Source organism: Littorina saxatilis, linkage group LG2, assembly GCF_037325665.1.
Source record: "Littorina saxatilis isolate snail1 linkage group LG2, US_GU_Lsax_2.0, whole genome shotgun sequence".
Taxonomy (NCBI): Eukaryota; Metazoa; Mollusca; class Gastropoda; order Littorinimorpha; family Littorinidae; genus Littorina; species Littorina saxatilis.
This window is the reverse complement of record NC_090246.1, coordinates 38,977,265-38,998,796: the sequence shown is the minus strand read 5'-3', so window position 1 is coordinate 38,998,796 and position 21,532 is coordinate 38,977,265. Positions and strand designations below refer to the sequence as shown.

General features: G+C 40.3%; 2 protein-coding genes across 3 annotated transcripts; both read left to right on the top strand.

The window, feature by feature from the left end:
• The first annotated feature begins 1,832 nt into the window (after nt 1–1,832).
• On the top strand, nt 1,833–17,729 carry LOC138958952 (dol-P-Man:Man(7)GlcNAc(2)-PP-Dol alpha-1,6-mannosyltransferase-like). 2 transcript variants are annotated; one of them, XM_070330304.1, is made up of 10 exons: nt 1,833–1,940; nt 3,398–3,550; nt 4,284–4,416; nt 4,921–5,094; nt 5,818–6,015; nt 12,740–12,843; nt 13,619–13,845; nt 14,206–14,375; nt 16,046–16,121; nt 16,481–17,729. In XM_070330304.1, exons 1-10 carry the CDS (start codon nt 1,899–1,901, stop codon nt 16,716–16,718), a joined length of 1,515 nt encoding a protein of 504 aa, XP_070186405.1. In that variant the 5' UTR covers nt 1,833–1,898; the 3' UTR covers nt 16,719–17,729. The 2 variants fall into 2 exon arrangements, with proteins under 2 accessions (XP_070186405.1, XP_070186406.1); XM_070330305.1 differs by lacking the exon at nt 1,833–1,940 and adding an exon at nt 2,248–2,366.
• Nucleotides 17,730–17,946: 217 nt separating this feature from the next.
• LOC138958956 (manganese-dependent ADP-ribose/CDP-alcohol diphosphatase-like) lies at nt 17,947–21,463 on the top strand. Its single transcript, XM_070330308.1, has 3 exons — nt 17,947–18,195; nt 19,059–19,748; nt 20,589–21,463. The coding sequence occupies exons 1-3, from the start codon at nt 18,183–18,185 to the stop codon at nt 20,918–20,920; spliced, it is 1,035 nt and encodes a 344-aa protein (XP_070186409.1). The 5' UTR covers nt 17,947–18,182; the 3' UTR covers nt 20,921–21,463.
• Nucleotides 21,464–21,532: the final 69 nt, after the last annotated feature.

Below are 21,532 nucleotides of genomic sequence, written 5' to 3'. Positions count from 1 at the left end.
TTGAACCTCCCCCCGGTAAGCGTCCTCATTGGAGTCAGAAATCAGGCCTTCAATGGTGGTGTCGTCTGAGAATTTGATTATGTATGTGGATGGGTGAGCGGAGGTGCAGTCGTTGGTGAAAAGGGTGAAGAGTAGAGGGGACAGAACACAACCCTGCGGGGCACCAGTGTTTAGAGTGAGTGAGGCAGAGAGTGAGTTGTTGAGTCGGACGACCTGAGGACGGTCAAGCAAGAAGTCTAGAAGCCAGTGGCAGAGAGAGAGAGGGACATCGAGACCAATCAGTTTGTGGAGGAGCTTGTGAGGGATGATCGTGTTGAATGCGGAGGAATAATCAATGAACAACATTCTAGCGTAGGTGCGAGGGTTCTCAAGGTGCTGCAAGACAAAATGAAGACCCATGGCGACGGCATCATCGACGGACCTGTTGGCTTGGTAAGCAAACTGGAGTGGGTCAGACAGGTGACCTGTGAAAGCCCGCAGGTGCCGCAGAATCAACCGCTCCAGGACCTTCATGATGACAGATGTCAGTGCCACAGGGCGGAAGTCATTCAGCTGAGTTACCTTGGGCTTTTTGGGGACTGGGACAATTACTGAAGACTTGAAGCACCGTGGCACAGACATCTGCTGCACAGAAGTGTTAAAAATGTCAGTAAAAACAGGCGCGAGCTGGTCAGCACAGGACCTCAAGGTCGATGTTGAGACAAGGTCAGGACCAGAAGCCTTTCTTGGATTCTGTTTACGGAAGAGACCCCTGACCTCACTCTCCTGGATGGTAAATGCCGGCGCCAAAAGAGACACATCGTCAGGGAGAGGAGGGCGGTAACCGAGTGAGGGGTTCTTCTGGTCAAACCTACTATAAAACACATTCAGTTTGTCAGGTAAGTCAGGGTCAACATTGTCTGAAGGCGCAGCCTTGTGCTGCACTTGTAAGTAAAACAAGTCATTTTAGATCCCTTTTCGGACGGGCGCTGTGGCGTGGTGGTAAGACGTCGGCCTCTTAATCGGAAGGTCGAGGGTTCGAATCCCGGCCGCGGCCGCCTGGTGGGTTAAGTGTGGAGATTTTTCCGATCTCCCAGGTCAACTTATGTGCAGACCTGCTAGTGGCTTATCCCCCTTCGTGTGTACACGCAAGCACAAGACCAAGTGCGCACGGAAAAGATCCTGTAATCCATGTCAGAGTTCGGTGGGTTATAGAAACACGAAAATACCCAGCATGCTTCCTCCGAAAGCGGCGTATGGCTGCCTAAATGGCGGGGTAAAAACGGTCATACACGTAAATACGTGGGAGTTTCAGCCCACGAACGAAGAAGAAGAAGAAGAAGAAGAAGATCCCTTTGAAGTCACGGAATGAACTGTACCTTTGTGTACGATTGCATTTCGTTTACATGCGTCATTAAAGACGGAATTAATCTGTGAATTGCGACAGGGGACGCAACTCTGTCGTGTAAATGATGTCCCTTGGTTGAAAACGTAGGCTTTTTGGCGTCATTTTCGTCGATCAAACTTATGCTTAAGTTTGGAGCTCAATCCGTCATTTACGACAAATGTTCTTTGGCTTGTTTACAGGGACTTATATCAAAAATAAGTAAAGAATGCCACTGAATTCTATGAATTTAACACACTAAAGTTCAAGATTACCACAACTGCTGTCATCTACACCAACAAATATAATGTCAAAACATGACAATAAAATGGAGGAAAAAAAGCAATCCCCTACCCCATTAAAACAAAAGTTTTCCCTTTGTTCGTCTGTGTCACGGTGACTCAATGTCTGGCGCCTGTGTTTTTAGTCATAACGACACAACTCTGCCGAAAACACTGTACAGTTCCGAGTTGGCTCCCTTGCCACGTTTCCCACGTCCTGAAATTTGCTGGAACCGAAAGGAAAAGCCGCAGAGATGGGGCAGCAGCGGCTCAGTTTGTTGTCCCTATTTCTGGATGTAAGTATTATTGTCTTCTTCTGGAAATCATATGGTAAGTAGCTGTTTGCAAGCAGTAGTGAAGAATAAAGTAACAAAAAAACATCCAGCTTGTTTCATTGTCGTCTGCTGTCACTTCTGAAGAAAAGTGCAGCACAAGTCAGACTATTCAGTACTGCTGCAAATACATTCAAACTACCATGCGAAAGAGTTGTCTGGCTGTTTTATAAGACAGCTCGGGACGGCTAATAGCACAGTCTTCGCTGTTAATTATTGTTTATATATATGATATATCGTCACCAAAATGATGCAACCCTTATTCTTGACACCTACAGATGAGCCGGTTATTTATTCTCGTACGGTAGTCTACATGTTCCGGTGGTGGTCTAACTGGGCGACAGAGGTAGCAGGAACTACATAGCTATAGGTGGAAATCAAATCATAAATGTAAAGGAACAAGATTGTTTTTGCTGTCATATCTTACATGTACTGTTTTCTTTGGGCTTTAACAAATGTGCCATTTATTCACTGCGGTCTTTATTCTTCTTTCTTTAAAGTTTAACTCTTCCCCTCAAAAATCGTTCAATTTTGCGGAGTTTGCAAGTAAAGTTACTCTACTCTGACATCCAGGAGATACAGATCTCACAATTTACAGCTAAGAAAAATCAACACGCGCATACACGAATACAAATGATACCAAACTTCAATCAGAAAAAAACACAACAAAAACTCAACCGAACCTACCGAACCTACCGACCCTGATTTTGGGGGAATTATTATAAGAAATAATCGTTTTTTTCTTTTTTTCTTCTTCTTTTTGTGTTTGTGTGTGTGCCAATTATTACATTTTTTCAAGTTTTGACTTAATCTTTTAATATACAGGGAATCAAGACGAGGGTGGTGGTGCGTGTGTGTATACATGTGTAGAGCGATTCAGATAAAACTACTTGACCGATCTTCATGCAGCTTACATGAGAGTTCCTTGGTATGATAAAAATGAGTAAATGAGTTTGGTCATGAAATATCTGTAAATTCTAATTGGAATTAGAATTGGTGTAATCAATCCAAAAGTTATTCCATCTTATTCTTCATCATTTCCTGATTCCAAAAACATATAGATATGTTATGTTTGGATTAATAACATGCTCAGAAAGTTTTTAAAAAAAGAAGAGAAAAGTGCGCTTTCCTGTGAAGCCCTACCCCCTACTGCACTATACTGGCTTGTCACTTTCTGCACAGGCTTTCCTGTGAAACGCTATATGCGTTAATGCACTATACCGGCTTGTCACTTACAGCACGGTTATTCCGTGCATGTGTTAGGCCCTTTTTTGGCGCATGGCCACAGGGGACAAAGCTATAAGGTTTTGATAAAAAAAATAATGCAGTCTGTTAATTTCAATATGTCAGTTCGACAGATTGACTAAATGTAATAATTTCGCTTTTTGCAACTTTTTTTTCTCAAAATATATTCATTCCAGATATTGCATCCATCGTCAATGCGGATGCTGAGTGCCATGCTGGCTGTGTTGATGGTGGTGCACCTTGTTATCTGCCCCTACACCAAGGTGGAAGAGAGCTTCAATCTTCAGGCTATGCACGACATTCTCAATCATGATGTTCAGCTGGATAAGGTTTGGGAAGTGATATGATTGTTTGTGTGCATGCATGCGTGTATGTGTGTGTGTGTCTGTGTGTGTGTGGGAGGGGGGGGGGGGGTTGTGTGTCTGTGTTTTTCAACATGTGTTAATATTGTTTGGTTAAAGAGTGGGACCCGCTTTTAAGACTTCCTAAAAACCGTAGATATTAAATCAGGTCGTACAAATGGAAAAGGCCTTAACCCTTACACTGGTGCAATTCTGTAACACATGTTACATAGCCACTGGTGAATTAACAGAGAGAAAAATAAAGAAAAACAGTCATAATTATAGGTTTTCGTATCCATGGGAGGTAATCATCGGAACCGACCAAACAGACTGAGCCAGTAGCGCGACATATGTCGTGACAACCAGGTGACAGTATACGTAAAGTAGCGTGACATATGTCGCGACATCCAGCCTAAGGGTTAAAATGGAGGTAAATTTAAAGAGATCATGAACAAAAAAATCTGAAAATTCAAGGTCTTAAAAATGGGAAGTCTACTCTTAAATAGTGTGTGTGGGGAGGGGGGGTCTTGATTCTAATGTATGTTTCTTTAGGCTGTTTATTACATATATAGTGAAGTTTTTATTTTTTTATTTTGGTTTTGTCTGCAATGCTGGAATGAGTTTCTTGTCAAGTTGTTTCTTCAAGATTGATAGATAAGTACTGTAGTTAAAAACATGTCTTCCAGAAACATTGAAACCCGTATTCTGTGTTTTGTTTCAGTATGATCATCTAGAGTTTCCAGGAGTTGTACCAAGAACATTCCTTGGCCCTTTGTTGGTGTCTGTCTCAGCGTACCCTGCAGTGGTGCTCACCAAGCTGTTCTCCCTTAGCAAGTTCTATCAACAATATCTGGGTATATATGTACTCCTTTCATTTCAAAGAAAAATGTTGTGTGAAATTGTGCCTCATAGATGTGTGTGTGTGTGTGTGTGTGTGTGTGTGTGTGTGTGTGTGTGTGTGTGTGTGTGTGTGTGTGTGTGTGTACCTAGGTTTACTTGTGCACCTTCCATTTCCAAACAGAATTGTGTAAAACTGTGCGTGTCAGTGTGTATGTGCATGTCGGTTGTATCTATCTGTGTACATTGCACGAGTGGTTGTGCATAAAATAGGCAATGAAGCTGTTATACTGTTATCGGCACTGTCAGGTACATGGTCCAGTTTTCCATTCTACTTGGTTTTTTTTTTGGGGGGGGGGTGATTATTTTTAGATACTTGAATATGTAAATTATTATTTCATATAATTTTAGTGTGAAAACAAATGTTGCCTTTTAGTATAGGCATGATAGAATTTTCAGTGAGGTGATGTTCTTTTTTTTTTTTAATCAACTCTTTTTGATGCATGTAATATGGTTTGCAGTGAGAGGCATTCTTGGCCTGTACGTGCTGTGGGCATTCCTAGCTTTTTGTCGAGCAGTGAAGTTGAGATTCAGCGTGAGCGTGATGCGGTGGTTGATCGTTCTGACGTTGACCCAGTTTCACTTCCTTTTCTACGTCACACGCCCCCTGCCCAATATCTTTGCACTAGGACTTGGTATGTGTATATTTTAACCTTCGCCTGACAATGTTTAGGAACTACATAGTCCGGATGTTGTGGGTCGTGTATGACCCATACTTTTTAAGAAGGATTCAATGTAAAAACTGTAGGTCTACTATAATAAGACCCACGCTATACGATTAGGTATACACACCATAATATTTCTTCACAAGTTTCATTTGAGTCGTACATGACTCACATCATCCGGACTGTGTAGTTGAAATGATATCATCACTTATTTGTTGACCAACGTATTTCTTTGAGACACGCTCATTAGTGTTTTTTAGGGTAACACAAGCTTCAAGCAAAATAATTCAGGCCCAAAAAACTAAAAAATCTGGTAACAGGGCCAAACAATTGGTTTGGTAGATCAATTGTTATTTTTTTACTATTTTTTTTTTACATTATAGCAGTTAAGTTTATTTTACAAAATTTTACAAAATTAAGCTTGTCATTGGTCGGAACTTCTACCTGATGTGTCCTCTAGATGTCAGAGAAAGGTAGTTTACTGTCATAAGTCTGTAAATCGAGTTAAAGTTCCAGAGTCAGGAGGAAAAGTAGGGTTGGTCATGAAACCTGAAAACTCTGAACAAAATGTTTACCCCTGGCAAAACCCACAAAGCACAGTGAAGGTCAGAGATTCTTTTAATGAACGATTTTCATTATTGTCGTTCGACTTACTCTAAAGGATCCACTGTATTTTATTTTTTTATTTTTCAGTTCTTACAGCTCTGGCCTGCTGGCTACGACAGCGGTACGCAATGTTTGCCTGGACTGCAGGGGCGGCAGCACTTATCTTCCGCTTTGAGACACTGATATTCCTGGGTCTCTTTGTTCTGGCTGATCTGCTGCGGGGCCGATTTGCTGCCATACTTGAGATCATCAAGAACGCCATTCCTGCTGCAGTAGTGTTGCTAGGTAAATGTAATTTGTTGGGAAGTGTGAAAATCAACAGTAAAGTTGCAGTCAAAAGTTCACGATTATGTGTAAGTTAGATGAATATGTTGCAAAACACATTTTATGTCGTTTTCTGTATAAGCATGCAGAAATTTATACATCAGTGATGGAAGACCAAGACTTGAGAACAATGCTGGGTGTATGTTGTGGACCTGCCCATACAAACCTTAGTTTGATAATTAGAAAACCATTGATGCTTGGTTAAATAGGTAAGTGAATTAGGTAACTCCTTGTTTGAACTTTCATATCAGAAGAGCAGAAATGAATGCCAATATGAGAAGTCAATTTGTGAGCGGGTGAACTGAGCGATCGAGTTTTAGACATGACAGCGTGGATCGATTTTTGGAAGTTTGCAGGTAGCTCCATTGGTGCAGGCAGGTTTCACAATCTTCAATCACAGACTTCCTTTTTTTTCAACAAAATCAATCTTGACAGAGATCTTTGAAATAGTGTTTTTATTAAAGCCTCACATCCTCCTGGATGGAATCAAGACAAAAACTTGTATGGAGACGCATTCTTGTCGACATAATGTGATAGCTTGTTACAGTACTCTATCAAACAAAGGGATAGACGTAAACAGAATTGGGTAACGATTTATTCAAAGAATATTGTCCAGAGGCTTTAATAAATTAAGCAATAACAATGCAAGCAAAATATCATTTCCGAGCTCAGTGAAAAAAGCAGCAAATAAGGACTAATTATGGGAATTCCGTTCTTCTGAACTGCTATTTCGCTGTGATGCACGTCATGAGCATACCTTCAAAAGTAACAATGTTAATTGCACTCCATTTCTCACTTTAAAAAAAAAGTAGAATCATTGACCAATAGAAAAAAACGAGTTTGGAATTTTTTGGGCATATTCTTGGGGAATAAATACCTGAAAATGTAACCCTACCCTCTAAATGGTGACATCATGACAGCGAAAAAAAATATACAGAACAAGTCATGTGAAGCGATAATAAAACATTTCGTTGGTTTGAAACTAAAAGATCAACATTGGAATCAGGGACGAGTCATTAACAATGCTAGTGAGATTTGGCTAGCCGAAACCAGAAGACCGAGACGGGTTGCCTCCGCGAAGCATATGAACAAAACGGGCGATTTTTCTCATTTGAGCAGATTTTCACACTAAGCATGACATATCTGTTTATACATTGGGATCCAGGAAATCCAAAGGATACAATGCAATAACTTTTGAATCTGTAATCAAAAGTGTTATTGTTATTTGCAATTTTTAGAATGTTATGTACCAAATTTTATAATACATTTCATAACTTGACGAAATGCAAAACAAGTCGCGTAAAGCGATATAAAAACATGTAGTCAATCTATAGGCATCAAATTGAAGGATAAACTAAAAAAAAAAACAGTCCGATCGGCGAGACTAAATTCAGATAGTCTCGGCTAACCATACCCGAAAACCGTCACGGATCACACTCATCTCCGCGAAGCATACTCAACCTGTTTTCTTTAATTCTGAACGCGTTTTTGAGTCACTTGAGAAAAAGTGACTCTATGTAATCGGTCAGTGTTAGTCTGTCCGGCCGGCCGGCCGGCCGTCCGTAGACACCACCTTAACGTTGGACTTTTCTCGGAAACTATCAAAGCGATCGGGCTCATATTTTGTTTAGTCGTGACCTCCAATGACCTCTACACTTTAACGATGGTTTCGTTGACCTTTGACCTTTTTCAAGGTCACAGGTCAGCGTCAAAGGAAAAATTAGACATTTTATATCTTTGACAAAGTTCATCGGATGTGATTGAAACTTTGTAGGATTATTCTTTACATCAAAGTAAATGACCTCTACACTTTAACGATGGTTTCGTTGACCTTTGACCTTTTTCAAGGTCACAGGTCAGCGTCAAAGGAAAAATTAGACATTTTATATCTTTGACAAAGTTCATCGGATGTGATTGAAACTTTGTAGGATTATTCTTTACATCAAAGTATTTACATCTGTAGCCTTTTACGAACGTTATCAGAAAAACAAGGGAGATAACTAGCCTTTTCTGTTCGGCAACACACAACTTAACGTTGGGCTTTTCTCGGAAACTATAAAAGTGACCGGGCTCAAATTTTATGTGAACGTGACTCATTGTGTTGTGAATAGCAATTTCTTCCTGTCCATCTGATGCCTCATATAATATTCAGAACTGCGAAAGTGACTCGATCGAGCGTTTGCTCTTCTTGTTAAAGTAAACATAACATATGTATATATATTTTTTAAATCAGGAGAAGATAAGAAGTACAATGCAGTAGTGTTTGAATCTGTAATGAAATATTCGTTTTTGATGACAATTTTAATGAGCGAACTAATTCACTTATTTTCAAGCTACCTGGCTCAAATGCAATATCAAAGTCCCGACTTAATCAAAGATTACTTAACAGGTCCGCCTCAACTATCACAAAAACGGAAATGACGTCACGGCAAAGACTGTGGCAGAGTACCTTAACGCAGTCCTAGTATATCCACTACTGACTGAACTGTGGCATAGTACCTGGACGCAGTCCCAGTATATCCACTACAGACTGAACTGTGGCATAGTACATGGACGCTGTCCCAGTATATCCACTACAGACTGAACCTTAATGTCTTGCATTTTCTACAACAACTACTCTGCACACATAAGAAAACCCAACCCCTCTCGCACGCACACATGCAAGTACGCACGCATCAACACTCACGCATCAACACTCACACACACACACACACACACACACACACACACACACATAAGCTAACACAAACGAACACGTGCGCACAACGCTCGCGCGCACGCTTACACACACACACACGCACGCACGCACGCACGCACGCACGCACACACACACACACACACACACACACACACACACACAAACGAACACGTGCGCACAACGCTCGGCCGCACGCACACGCACACACACACACACACAGCTAGATAATACATCATCTGATATGTTTCCTTGTTCATATGCTTTTTTCAAGTCATAAACGTAAACAATGAATGGTTTCACTGGGATTTTGTGCAGCGTTTTGTATTATCTGCGTTGTTGTCGGATTTAAATACTCTCTCAAAAACTGGGTATCTAATCACGACCGATAAGATTTTCCCCTTTTCGATTAAAAAGTACAATGAGATTTAGTCAGAACCATAACATTATTCTTCCAAAAACACTTATTAACATCCATGTAAAAGAAACACAACTCTGTTCATCAAATTATCTCACCCTTTGCAAGAAACGTATGGCGAAGGCACATTTCGCGCCGCGGTGCAGATGACGCAATTAACTCTCGTGACGAAACGATTGGTTCGTGACGTCGCGTCATCAACCGTTCATGAATGGCCCTTGTATGAATGGCATTCTTTCTGTTGGGATGACGTGTGAACCTCATCATTAGTGACTTGGAAAATCGGTCGGATTTAGGTATCCCCGAAGTCGGTCGGAATTGGATACACTTACCCTACACTCTTCCACACTGACAGGCGCGCGCGCACGTACGCACGCACATATGCAACAATAACAATGACAAAAATCAAACTTTTAAAAGCACTTCAGTTGAAAGTTAATAAACAAAGCAACTATTGATTCCCTACGATTATATGATCGTGACTGGCTCTCTTTCCAAGTTGGAACGTTTTCAATCTGCTGTCTGACGTCATCAAAGTGTTGAAAAACGTACGGCGATGTCTATAAAACTCTCACTTGACCACAACATTCACAATGCAGTGCATTCAAGGATTGAAAAAAAACACTGGCGTTGATCAGACACAGTCACTGAATGTTGTTATTTTACAAATGAATCTGCTTAACATTTGGTAAGAAATGACCGTCAATAGTGCCGGGCGGTCGTGAGAATTCAAGGTTTTCAGAGACAGACAATAAATAACGTGCTCTGAAATAAACACATGCCGAAAAATTCTTTAGTCAGCCAGTTGATCATCTGCCTGACAACGGATAGGAAGTATAAAATTGGTCGCATCATGGCAATTTGCTGTGTATGGCGGTCATAGCAGACGATTTGTCTTCAGGACGGTCATGAGAAAAAATGAGACAGACACCTTGCCCGAGTGACTAGACAGTAAATAACGTGCTCTGAAATAAACACATGCCGAAAAATTCTTTAGTCAGCCAGTTGATCATCTGCCTGACAACGGATAGGAAGTGTAAAATTGGTTGCATCATGACAATTTGCTGTGTATGGCGGTTATAGCAGACGATTTGTCTGCAGGGCGGTCGTGAGAAAAAATGAGACAGACACCTTGCCCGAGTTACTAGACAGTAAATAACGTGCTCTGAAATAAACACATGCCGAAAAATTCTTTAGTCAGCCAGTTGATTATCTGCCTGACAACGGATAGGAAGTGTAAAATTGGTTGCATCATGACAATTTGCTGTGTATGGCGGTTATAACAGACGATTTGTCTGCAGGGCGGTCGTGAGAAAAAATGAGACAGACACCTTGCCCGAGTGACAAAATGACCAAGCGCAAGTAGAATAAGCCGTAGTTAGCCTTTCAAAACCCTTTCATGTCGTGATTTGATGGAAATTGCTACTTATTAAAAGCATGTTACGTCCAAACCTTTTAACAGCCATTCCAACTGAACAGATTTGTAATTAACGATTTTGAGACAGACACATTTAGAAAAAAGACTGTTTACTTCACATGCGATTGTATCGACTAAACATATAACACATTCATTGTTTTTTTTAACTAAGTGTGTTCATCTATCTCTGTTCTTTGGTTTCTAATGTACTTTTCACTGGATTTCTTTGTGTGTTTTTGTACTGGTGCCTTTGTCTATTGCAATGTGGCTAAAAAGGGAAATCGTGTCTGTCTCATTTCTCACGACCGACCTACCTTTTTCGCTGGTGGGGAATACAAACTTGACTTAAATTCGATCAAAGTTTATTTTTCATATGTAAATTCCGAAGACATTCGACACAGACCAGTGAAAATTCACGACTAAACAAAACGAAACATTTTATTTAATATCAAAGTCAGGGACATACCCGACTCTGAAGACTGTGAAACCTGTCTGCAGCACTTGACTTGGGATCTTTGTTTATCAGCCTTGAGATTTGGCGAGTGAAGCTAGGAAGTAGCATTTTTGGAGGAAGGCTAGGATTTGGAGAGAGTTACAGGCAAGTGTCTCTGAGGAGTGCTCACTTTGCGAGAAAACATTGCAGCTGCGCAGCTGCAGATCCCTGGCTGTCCATGGCCGTTCAGCGACGAATGCAGTTGATTCTTTTGATATCAACCAATCGTGTTTAAAATCTGGTCTGGCATGCCCAAAATTGGTTCGTATACACCCTCACTGTCTTGCATAGCAAGAGCTAGGCTAGTCGCAAGCAGTTATTGCCTCTGCGAAATAGGTGTCAGGTCGCAGGTTCGAATCCAGGCTGGGACAGACACAGGTCCACTTCATGTGATGACTTTGAGACAGTGTTCATGTCCCATCCAGTGTCGCCCCCATGGCACGTTGAAGACGTCGGCTATTCAGATTACACCTAAATGCTCACACCTGGGTTGCACTAGCACAGCTTTAGTTGCTGCTATCCTTCCCCTCAGAGAAAGCCACCAGAATTTCCCAGGAAGAAGATGGTAAAGTATGAAACACAATTAAACTATTAAATGAAATGTATTAGATACTATGGAAAGCATCCATATTCTTTTTTTTTCTCACAGTTTTAAGAGTGCTGTTATTACCAGAATAATAAGATAATACAGGGCCTAGCATTGTAAGCCAATCGGCGTACTTTACGCCGAAATAACATCTCCAGTACGCGGAATACGATTTGGTGTACGCCGAAATGCAAAAATCTGTTATTCCCAAACGGTAAACCCAAACAGTCCCGGCTTTCGTTTTGTGCGCCGTTCGGTTCAATTCTCAATCGGTTTGACAGTTTCCTTGAGCACGCACTTCCTCTGGCATCGCGCGAGCATGCTTTGTGCCGGTGTTTTGTGGCTCTAGACTTGAAATAATGTCTCGAAGCGACATTGTTGAACGTGGTCAGCCATTCAGTGAGAAAGAATCCAGGTATTCCTGGAAGTGGGAATGGCTGGATTTCGTTCCGAAGGCGGAAGGCAAGTCAGAAGAAGTAATGTGCCGATACGGACTATGGCTCCGAAAGGTTGCTATTTCTGTGAAGGCATAATTTAGTTGCTCAATCTTCTTTTGGGGGGGGGGGTCATTTTAGGTAAAAAAAATCTCTAAAAAATCTTCAACTTCGGGGGGCTTCCCCAGACCCCCGCCTTTGTAAGCTGAACTCACTTTTTCCAATGCTAGGCCCTGATAATAGAGTACAACATAAAACAAGAAATTCCTCCGAGGTAGGAAAAACACCCCCGTTGGTCAAAGGGAAATAACCATTCTCACTGCCACCAACTGAGAAGGTTATTTCCCTTTGACCATTAATATGTCCCTCTATAAGTCCTTGTAGAATCTTAATCCACCAATAACTCCCTAACCGTGTGTTTGACTGGTCCCAATTTTTGTAAGGACCGTCTCAGGAATGTATAGAACCTGTTCACCAAGTTTGGTGACGATCGGTCCGTTCATTCTTGAGATCTATATGCGAACACAAACACACAAACAAACAAACAAACAAACACATCGACCGAATCCTATACACACCCCTATACCGGGGGTGTAAACACACCCCTATACCGGGGGTGTAATAAAATGAGATCATTTTTAGGCATGACAGTGCTGGTGGACTCGGTATTCTGGCAACGCTACCTGTGGCCAGAGGGAGAGGTGCTATGGTTCAACGTCTACCTGAACAAAAGCTCACAGTGGGGCGTATCCTTTCGTAACACAGTTGAATGTATGCAAACAGACTTAATAATTAATGAATAAATTCTGCAGTTATTTTTACAAGAACATTGCACAATACAAGTGTATGCCATGCAGTCTTTTGAAACATTTATTGATTGAATTTTGCACTGTTGCTTGATCATGTTTTCGGTCTGAAGGTGGGGATGAAACAAAGTCAAACATATAGAAATGTTTTGGGAATGTATCGGTGGGATACTTCTTCTTCTTCAGCGTTCCAGAATTGTCTGGTTACGTGTGAGCTCGTTTGCCCATTTGGGTTCCCCACACTATACTCTGAGAGCATAGTCAGCTCACTCCGCTTTCGTTGAGTAGGCATGCTGGGTATTTTCGTATTTCCATAACCCACCGAACTCCGACATGGATTACAGGATCTTTTCCGTGCGCACTTGGTACGTCTTGTGCTTGCGTGCACACACGAAGGGGGTTAAGTCACTAGCAGGTCTGCACATAAGTTGACCTGGGAGATCGGAAAAATCTCCACTCTTAACCCACCAGGCGGCAGCGACCGGGATTCAAACTCACGACCTCCCGATTAGGAGGCCGACCTCTTACCACCACGCCACTGCGCCGGCAATGGTGGGATACAATAACAAAATAATTGTTTTGGGGTTTCCTTTATTTCTATGTGTTTTTATGTTGTTCTTGTTGTTGTCTTTTACTTTAGTAGATATATTCTTTTTTCTCTCTTTCTCTGCATTTTTTTTTTTTTTTTAATTTTTAATCCCTTAACTTGATCCAGACATCACCATTTCTGTGGTACTTCTATTCCGTCTTGCCAAGAGCTTTACTGGGAGCGTTTTTACTGGTGCCCGTGGGCTGTGTGAATTCTGGACCAGCTTTCATGCTGTGCTGGCCCGCCGTTGCGTACATCTTGATCTACTCTTTCCTGCCGCACAAAGAGCTGAGGTTCATCATCTACACCTTTCCAGTGTTCAACGCTGTCGCTGCTTGTGCTGCTGCTAACATGTAGGTGTCTTGATTTGCTGATTGGTTTGTGTGTGTGTGTGTGTGTGTGTGTTAACACAGGATAATAAATCTCATTACATATGCTAAAGGGTACATGGCCTCTTTTTTGACTGATAGTGTGTTTACGCAGTAGCAGTTCAACTTCAGGTGCTTAATTCTCTCCAAGTCCAGTCTTTGTGCTACATGCACATACCCAAAATAAAGACAATTCACCTAAACATTGACAAAATGGAGAGAAAAACCTTTTATGAAGTTGTCATCTCTGTACATAGAGTTTCTCAGTGATGGGGGAGACTTCTGTTTAAGTTGACCATTGCTTTGAATAATGAGTTTAAGTTATTGTCTGTCTGTTTCATCTAGATGGCGAAATCGGTCAAAATCACTGTTGCGGTCACTCTCAGCTTTGGTCTTGGTGGGTCTGCTGGCGCTGAACGTGGCCGGAACATCTTTCTTCCTTTATATTGCTCACCACAATTACCCAGGGGGCCAGACCATGGCCTCTCTTCACAAGATAGAGCAGCAGAGGAATGGTAAAGCGCCAAATGATTGATGGATCGTAGTTTTGTCAGTAAAAATGTTTTTGCTCATCTCCTATTAGTCCCTCCTCCAGTCTGCACTGTGCACATGCACCAATCTGTTCGATTATCATCCATCCATCCTTCCATTCATCTGTCTGCCTATTCATATGTCCGGTTGGTCTATCTTTCTGCCCGTCTACCGGGCTATTTGTCGGTCTGCCAGTGTATTTTACATCTTACTGAGACAATTTTCCTCACTTTTTATTACATTTAGTCAAGTTTTGACTAAAATGTTTTAACATAGAGGGGGAATCGAGACGAGGGTCGTGGTGTATGTGTGTGTGTGTGTCTGTGCGTGTGTGTGTGTAGAGCGATTCAGACTAAACTACTGGACCGATCTTTATGAAATTTTACATGAGAGTCCCCAGACGTTTTTTTCATTTTTTCGATAAATGTCTTTTATGACGTCATATCCGGCTTTTTGTAAAAGTTAAGGCGGCACTATCACACCTTCATTTTTCAATCAAATTGATTGAAATTTTGGCCAATCTTTAAAAAGGCCGGACTTCGGTATTGCATTTCAGCATGGAGGCTTAAAAATTAATTAATGACTTTGGTCATTAAAAATCTGAAAATTGTAATCAAAATTATTTTTTTATAAAACGATCAAAAATTACTTTTATTTTATTCTTCATCATGTTCTGATTTTAAAAACATGTAAATATGTTATATTCGGATTAAAAACAAGCTCTGAAAATTAAAAATATAAAAATTATGATTAAAATTAAATTCCAAAATCGTTTTAAAAACAATTTCATCTTATTCCTTGTCGGTTCCTGATTCCAAAAACATATAGATATGATATGTTTAAATTAAAAACACGCTCAGAAAGTTAAAACGAAGAGAGGTACAGTAAAGCGTGCTATACAGCACAACGCAACCGCTACCTTTAAAATGAACAGGCTCGTCACTTTCAAATTTTTTTATTTTTTTATTAAATTAATATAAATTAATATTTTTTTAAAATTAATTTTTATTAAATTAATATAGATTAATTTTTTTTTTTTAAATTAATGAACAGGCTCGTCACTTTCACTGCCTTTTGCACTAGCGGCGGACTACGGTCATTGTGAAAAAATGCAGTGCGTTCAGTTTCATTCTGTGAGTTCCACAGCTTGACTAAATGTAGTAATTTCGCCTTACGCGACTTGTTGAACTCCTCTTCTTATTTTCTGTCCTACAGGTAAAGAATGATCTGCTGCCTTTTGTGTTGAAAATACAGTTGAATCTGTCTATAACGACCACTCAAGGGAATGACCAAAAGTGGTTGTTAGAGACAAGTGGTCGCTATGGAAAGGTGAATTATAAAGAAAAATGCATCAGGGATCCTTTTGGGTAGTAGTTGTGGTCAGGTGATCATAATTGAAAGGTTGTCGCCAGGGCAGGTTCGACTGTACCATAATATATTTAAACTGCAGTAAAACTATTCTGTACGTCAATCAGTGCTTGCAGTGTCTGGATACCAAAATCTTTGTTATTGTTTTGTGTAGAATTGTTGTGCTGTAGACTTTATGTACTTTTTAGAATATTATTAACTACCCCATACTACTTGAACAGATTGATATGTATACTACTATTAAAATAAAAGGTACAATGTAATTTTTCATGTTTTTTTTCTTCAGATGTAAACGTACACATTGATGTCTACACTGCCCAGACTGGCGTTTCTCGCTTCACTCAGCTCAGAGACTCGTGGAGGTAAAAAAAATGTTGACAAGATTCTGGGAATTCTGTTTGAAAGAGACGTTCCAAAGTGTGTGTGTGTGTGCATGTGTGTGGTGTGTAACTGGATCAGTGTATTCGTTACATATATTTAAAGAATAATTATTTACATGATTTAGGCGATAGGGTTTGTTTTTGAGCAGACATAGCTTTCCATTTCTTCTTCAATAACAAACAGCTGGGAAGGTTGTGTTGCACTTATGTTGTTTTTCTTATCCTTTTGAATGATAAGGATTGAGTTACACCGAAGAACTTTTAATGTGGAATAAGTAAAAACTATTTGCTTTTCACCTTTTTTTCTGAAGTATAATTATGTTCCACTGCTCTGATTTCAGATACAACAAAACAGAAGACTTGCCTCCTGGTGGTGCAGAAATGTTATCCTTTTCTCATCTGATGGTGGGTGTTCTGTCAGAGAATCGATCCGAGCTGGAGCCCTACATTTCCACACACTCTGTTTTGGACACTGTTTCCTCTTATGATGGTCTTGGAATCTCATGCAAAACATTCCCATTTTTGACTGTGAAAACGAAAGACACTTTGTGGATCTTAAAGAGATTGACTGAGGAATAGTTGTTTGAGTGCTGAAAACGAAATGAGAACAATGTTGGAAATGGTGAGGGTGGTTGTGTTGTTATTTTGCATAAGTGAAAATGAGCTCAGCATTACTGTAATGTGTGGTGCACTCAATGGCCGATCAATGCATGTTGCATTTAGTGTAATTACAGAAATATATGTAGAATGCCAAAATATATGCCCTCATGCATATAGTCATACATGTGAGCAGTAATAGAAATAGAACTATTTTCTGTGTGTGTGTAAGTGTGAGGGAGAAAGATTGAGAGAGAGAGAGACACACACTCACAGAGTCTCAGAGAGTGTGTGTATGTGCAAAATCTAGAACAATCAGAGTCAAAGAGTATGTCAATTCATTCTGAAAAATACACTTGTATTTTAATTTCAAAATACTGCAGGTTTTAATCATATGTAAGCAGCTAGGTGAAGGTGAACAAGCCTGAAAATTATTGCAAGGCAACTCTGCTAATGTTCGCAGTTATGAAGGTGACTTTAAAAAAACATGATACATGTATATATATTTAATTTGTTTGAGGGGAGGGGATTGTGTTTCATTGTGTATGTGTGGTTGGTTTTTTAAAAATGTTGATGGGTAAATTGGTCAACAAGATGTGTTGGTCTCTTTTTTTTTTTTCTCCAGGAATAAAGCTATTTTGTAAAACTGTATACATATGTGTATTTGCTTTAAACTGTCATGCTGGTATAAATGTGCCAATGGCTTTGAAGTTCAACATCAATAAAGTATTTAACTGAAACTGCTTTTTTATATATTGCTCTATATTTTTCAGCTTGTGGTTGTTTTTGGTTTTTATTTTCTGTGTTTGTGTGAATAAATCTAAAAACAATAACTTATTGTAAGTGACATTCATTCGCTTGCGGCTTCGAGGCAGGTGGTAGAAAATTCCATCATGATTTCTTAACTAATTGTTTGTCTGTGCACTATCCGTTGGGTCGATATATTTGTGAATGCAACGTATTTTTGTCAATAACACACGTTCCAACAACTTACCTTTCTTGTTTGTTTTTTATTGTGTTTGTGTGCGTGTTTTGTCTTTTTTATTGTGTTTGTGTGCGTGTTTTGTCATGAAATATTATTTGTGTGTTTTTACATTCTTTTTGTGGTATTGTCTGCTTTTGTTTAGTTTTGACACGCCCGCAACACAGAAACATTTTTGCAAAGGGAGGTTATCTCCAAAGAAACTTATTCTATGTGACAGTTACCTCCCCTGTGCCATCCGGCTGTCTCAGCCACTTGACGACTGCAAGAATGGTGGAAGGGATGTGAATGGATGTTGTCAACAAGCACAACAGGTTATGTAGTACAGGACAATAAGCAACTCAGGGAAAAGCCCACCAGTACATCTTTATATATGTGATACAGCCCTAGAGTCTCCCGGAACTTTCCTGAAGATGACGTGAAACATTTTGCAGATCCGTGTTATTCACCAGTCACAGATAACGATGTCGATGGCAGGTTCGAAAGCAGCCTTTCTTCTTACTTTCATGATATGTCATAATACGTGGAACACGTGTTATGTTGCTTGCGGTTTCGTCATCGTGAAATGTCCGTTTCTGTACTTTCATGGGGCAGCAGTTTTCTATAAATCTGGTGTAAACGATCAAAAATTCACCTTTGGCATGTTTGTCACATTGTACTGATACTTGTAGCACTAGCAGACGACATTTTGGCTGTACCGGTATGCTGTTTTGTGTTATCTATATATCTCTCTCACTACTTTCGTATTACAGTTTGGCTTACTATTTTTTGGACGTCTATTGGTTCAAACGATGTTTTATTTACATATTCATAAAAGTTACATAACTTTGTAATATGAAAACAACAAGAAGCCTATGAATAGAAAAATTGTTAAAGTAATAAATAAATGACAGACCGGACATGTATTGAGTAATGTCATACTCATAGACCTCTAAATATAGGTCCCTGGTAATGTTGAGCTCACAATCCTGTTGCATTATTAGAATCAGCTGCAGTCACAATTCCAGGTAACTATACTGTTACCAAGAGAACAAAACTAATTATAGATCTTCAATCATCACTAAATAGGTGAGACTAGTTTCACCAGTGATGATTAATGAGTTTGATAAGAAAAAAGATTGCTGACCTGAGGCATAATTAATTGACGTAAAAACGGTTGTTATCTGTTTTCTTATCACACGAACTACATGTATTGGGACAGATTGATATAGCTGTCCTTGAATTTTAAGGACGTGTATATATACATACCACATTTACTTTTTTCAGGATTTTCATGCTGAAACTTGTTTGTACCCTGCTGTTCTAACAGAACCAGTAACAGTCTTATTTTATCTCCCCAGAAAACATGCAAAACCAGCATCATCTGGCGTTTGGACTGATAGCGGATGTACAGTACGCTGATGTGGATGATGGTACAAACTACAACCAGACAAGGCGACGCTATTACAGAGCTGCTCTCCAGTCACTGAAGAAAACCATCTCTAAATGGAAGAACTTGCCGTACAGCCTAGCGTTCGTACTTCAGCTGGGTGACCTCATTGATGGTATGAACAGACGCAAAAATGGAGAGAAGGCTGTAGCAGTAGCTCTGGAAACAGCACTTGCCCCATTCAGAGAATTGCCGTGTTCAACACATCACATGATTGGCAACCACGATCTGTACAACATGACACGGAAAGAGTGCTACTTGTCAGAACTCAACACCAGCAGGCTGCGAGGTGCTCAGTCAGTGGAGGGCGCTTTCTACTACTCAGCGGTGGTACACCCTCGCCTAAAGCTTGTCGTTTTGGATACTTACGATGTTGGAGTGTTAGGCTTCGGCGACTCTCCTAAGCACCCTCACTACCTGGAAGCAGTAGAGATTCTGCATCAGAACAACCCCAATGAGGAGAAGAACTCTTCCGTAGGTGTGCAGGGAGATGCCAGGCGTTTTGCGGCCTACAATGGTGGCCTGGGAAAAGAGCAGCTGGGCTGGCTCAATGCACAGCTGACGGACGCAGACTCCAAAAGGCAAAATGTTCTCTTATGTGGTGAGTGAAATATTTCACATTCATGCATCAACGGTGGGTCTTTTCCGCGGATCCACATTTTTTTGCAGATACAAATTTCCTACTCTGCAGGAGCAATCTGTTTTTTTCGTGTCCAAGATAATCGAACAATCTTATTCTCAAACGACCTCCATTTGAATTCTCAAACCCTCCAGAATTGTATTTGGTACATGCATGTATTTGATGCTCCCTGAGGTTTGAGAGTGAAATTGTGCAGACTGAAAAATCTTGCTTGATATGATGAAATGTTTTAGCTTCTTCACTACATAGCAAAACTAGCATGACCCTGGACCTCCTTGGGGAGGAGGGTTTCCTCTTCTTTGTTCTGAGGAGTGTACCAACCCTCATGCATGTCAGGCATTCTTTGCTAATGGTGACAATGACATGCAACAAGCCTAACAATTGGCAAAAACCAGGGGCATAATGTTAAAAACATCTAGTGAAAATGGTGAACAAAACAAATGTGATAGACAGCAATTATTGATGATGTTTTAAAGCGAGAGTTTGATCTGTGTACCCTGTAATGAAGCAAACTTGATGAGTTGTCACATGCTTTAACCACCTGAAACGCAAGTTCGCATTCAGGTGGGAATTCAGCTTCACATTAATATTTGATATTTTCAATGCTTTTGAAGACACATCCAAGTGGAAATTAAGATTTGGGAAAAAATAAGTGAGTATTGGTGTTATTTTTTACCTATGAAGCAGGTCTGAACATAAAAATAAAAAAATTCTACTTGTTATTTAGTTAACAAAACACAGCATGAATGCAGCATTTAAACTATTACCCCGGTAAACTGAAATCTTATTCTTCTGCAACAGGCCATGTGCAGTTGAACCCAGTACTGAGTGAGGCAGTAAACACTGGAACGTGTCTTGTATGGAACTACACAGACGTACAGAAAATTCTTCACTCCCATGGCTGCGTGATCGGGTGTTTGGCGGGGCATGATCACGATGGATCTCACAGTGTCGACTCTGCAGGAATTCACCATCTTGTGCTGAATGGAGTGATAGAGACGCCACCAGATTCCGATGCCTACGCAATAGCGTTTCTGTGTGATCATACTTTGGAAATAGAGGGTGCTGGGGTGGTGCCTAGTGTCTCGCTGCCGCTCAAATACTTTGCTAATGATGAGGAAATTCATGTTTGATTATGCAGTCTGTGATTGATTGAAAATATGGCCTTCAGTTCTGGTGAAGGTAAATGGGCTGTACAATGAGTCGCACAGGTCCTAGTGTTAGAGTAAATAAAGATGAGGTTACATATATATACTTCCCGGGTTCATTTTACTACATTGTTTTTTTAATCTGAATGTACCAGATTGTATCAGGGTACACACATTTTTTTTTTTTTTTCAATACGACAATCCGTTTGCTTGTGATGTACAACAAATCAAAATTAGCTATGACATTTTTGACAGCATTGCGGACACTTCAGCTTTGGTTATTGCAGGATGCTATGCAATCCTAAAAGCCACTTCGCATGTCAAAGCAAAATGTCTTTTAAGTCTGCAGTGTGCCATGCAAAGAATACATGTTTGCATGCTTGCTGTGATAGTCTTCGATGGGACATTTATAAGTCTGTTATCATCTTAAAAAAGAATTGCAACCATTTGCTAATACAGTATGACCTTGACCCCCTATCCCTCATGCGATTGAGAAGTGTTTGTATATTAAATGGTCTTGATCCTTCATATCTCGGTTTGTGTGCATCTCAGGATGAATTTGCTTAAGATACAGAATGGTGGCTCAACTTTCTGTGC

What these genes read in the sequence shown, in the direction of transcription:
- LOC138958956 (XM_070330308.1), top strand. An exon ending in GCAAAATGTTCTCTTATGTG is followed by an intron (nt 19,749 to 20,588) that starts GTGAGTGAAATA and finishes CTTCTGCAACAG; the next exon opens with GCCATGTGCAGTTGAACCCA.
- LOC138958952 (XM_070330304.1), top strand. Translation starts at nt 1,899, where the DNA reads ATGGGGCAGCAGCGGCTCAGTTTGTTGTCCCTATTTCTGGAT. An exon ending in TATCTTTGCACTAGGACTTG is followed by an intron (nt 5,095 to 5,817) that starts GTATGTGTATAT and finishes TTTATTTTTCAG; the next exon opens with TTCTTACAGCTCTGGCCTGC. An exon ending in GCTTGTGCTGCTGCTAACAT is followed by an intron (nt 13,846 to 14,205) that starts GTAGGTGTCTTG and finishes TGTTTCATCTAG; the next exon opens with ATGGCGAAATCGGTCAAAAT.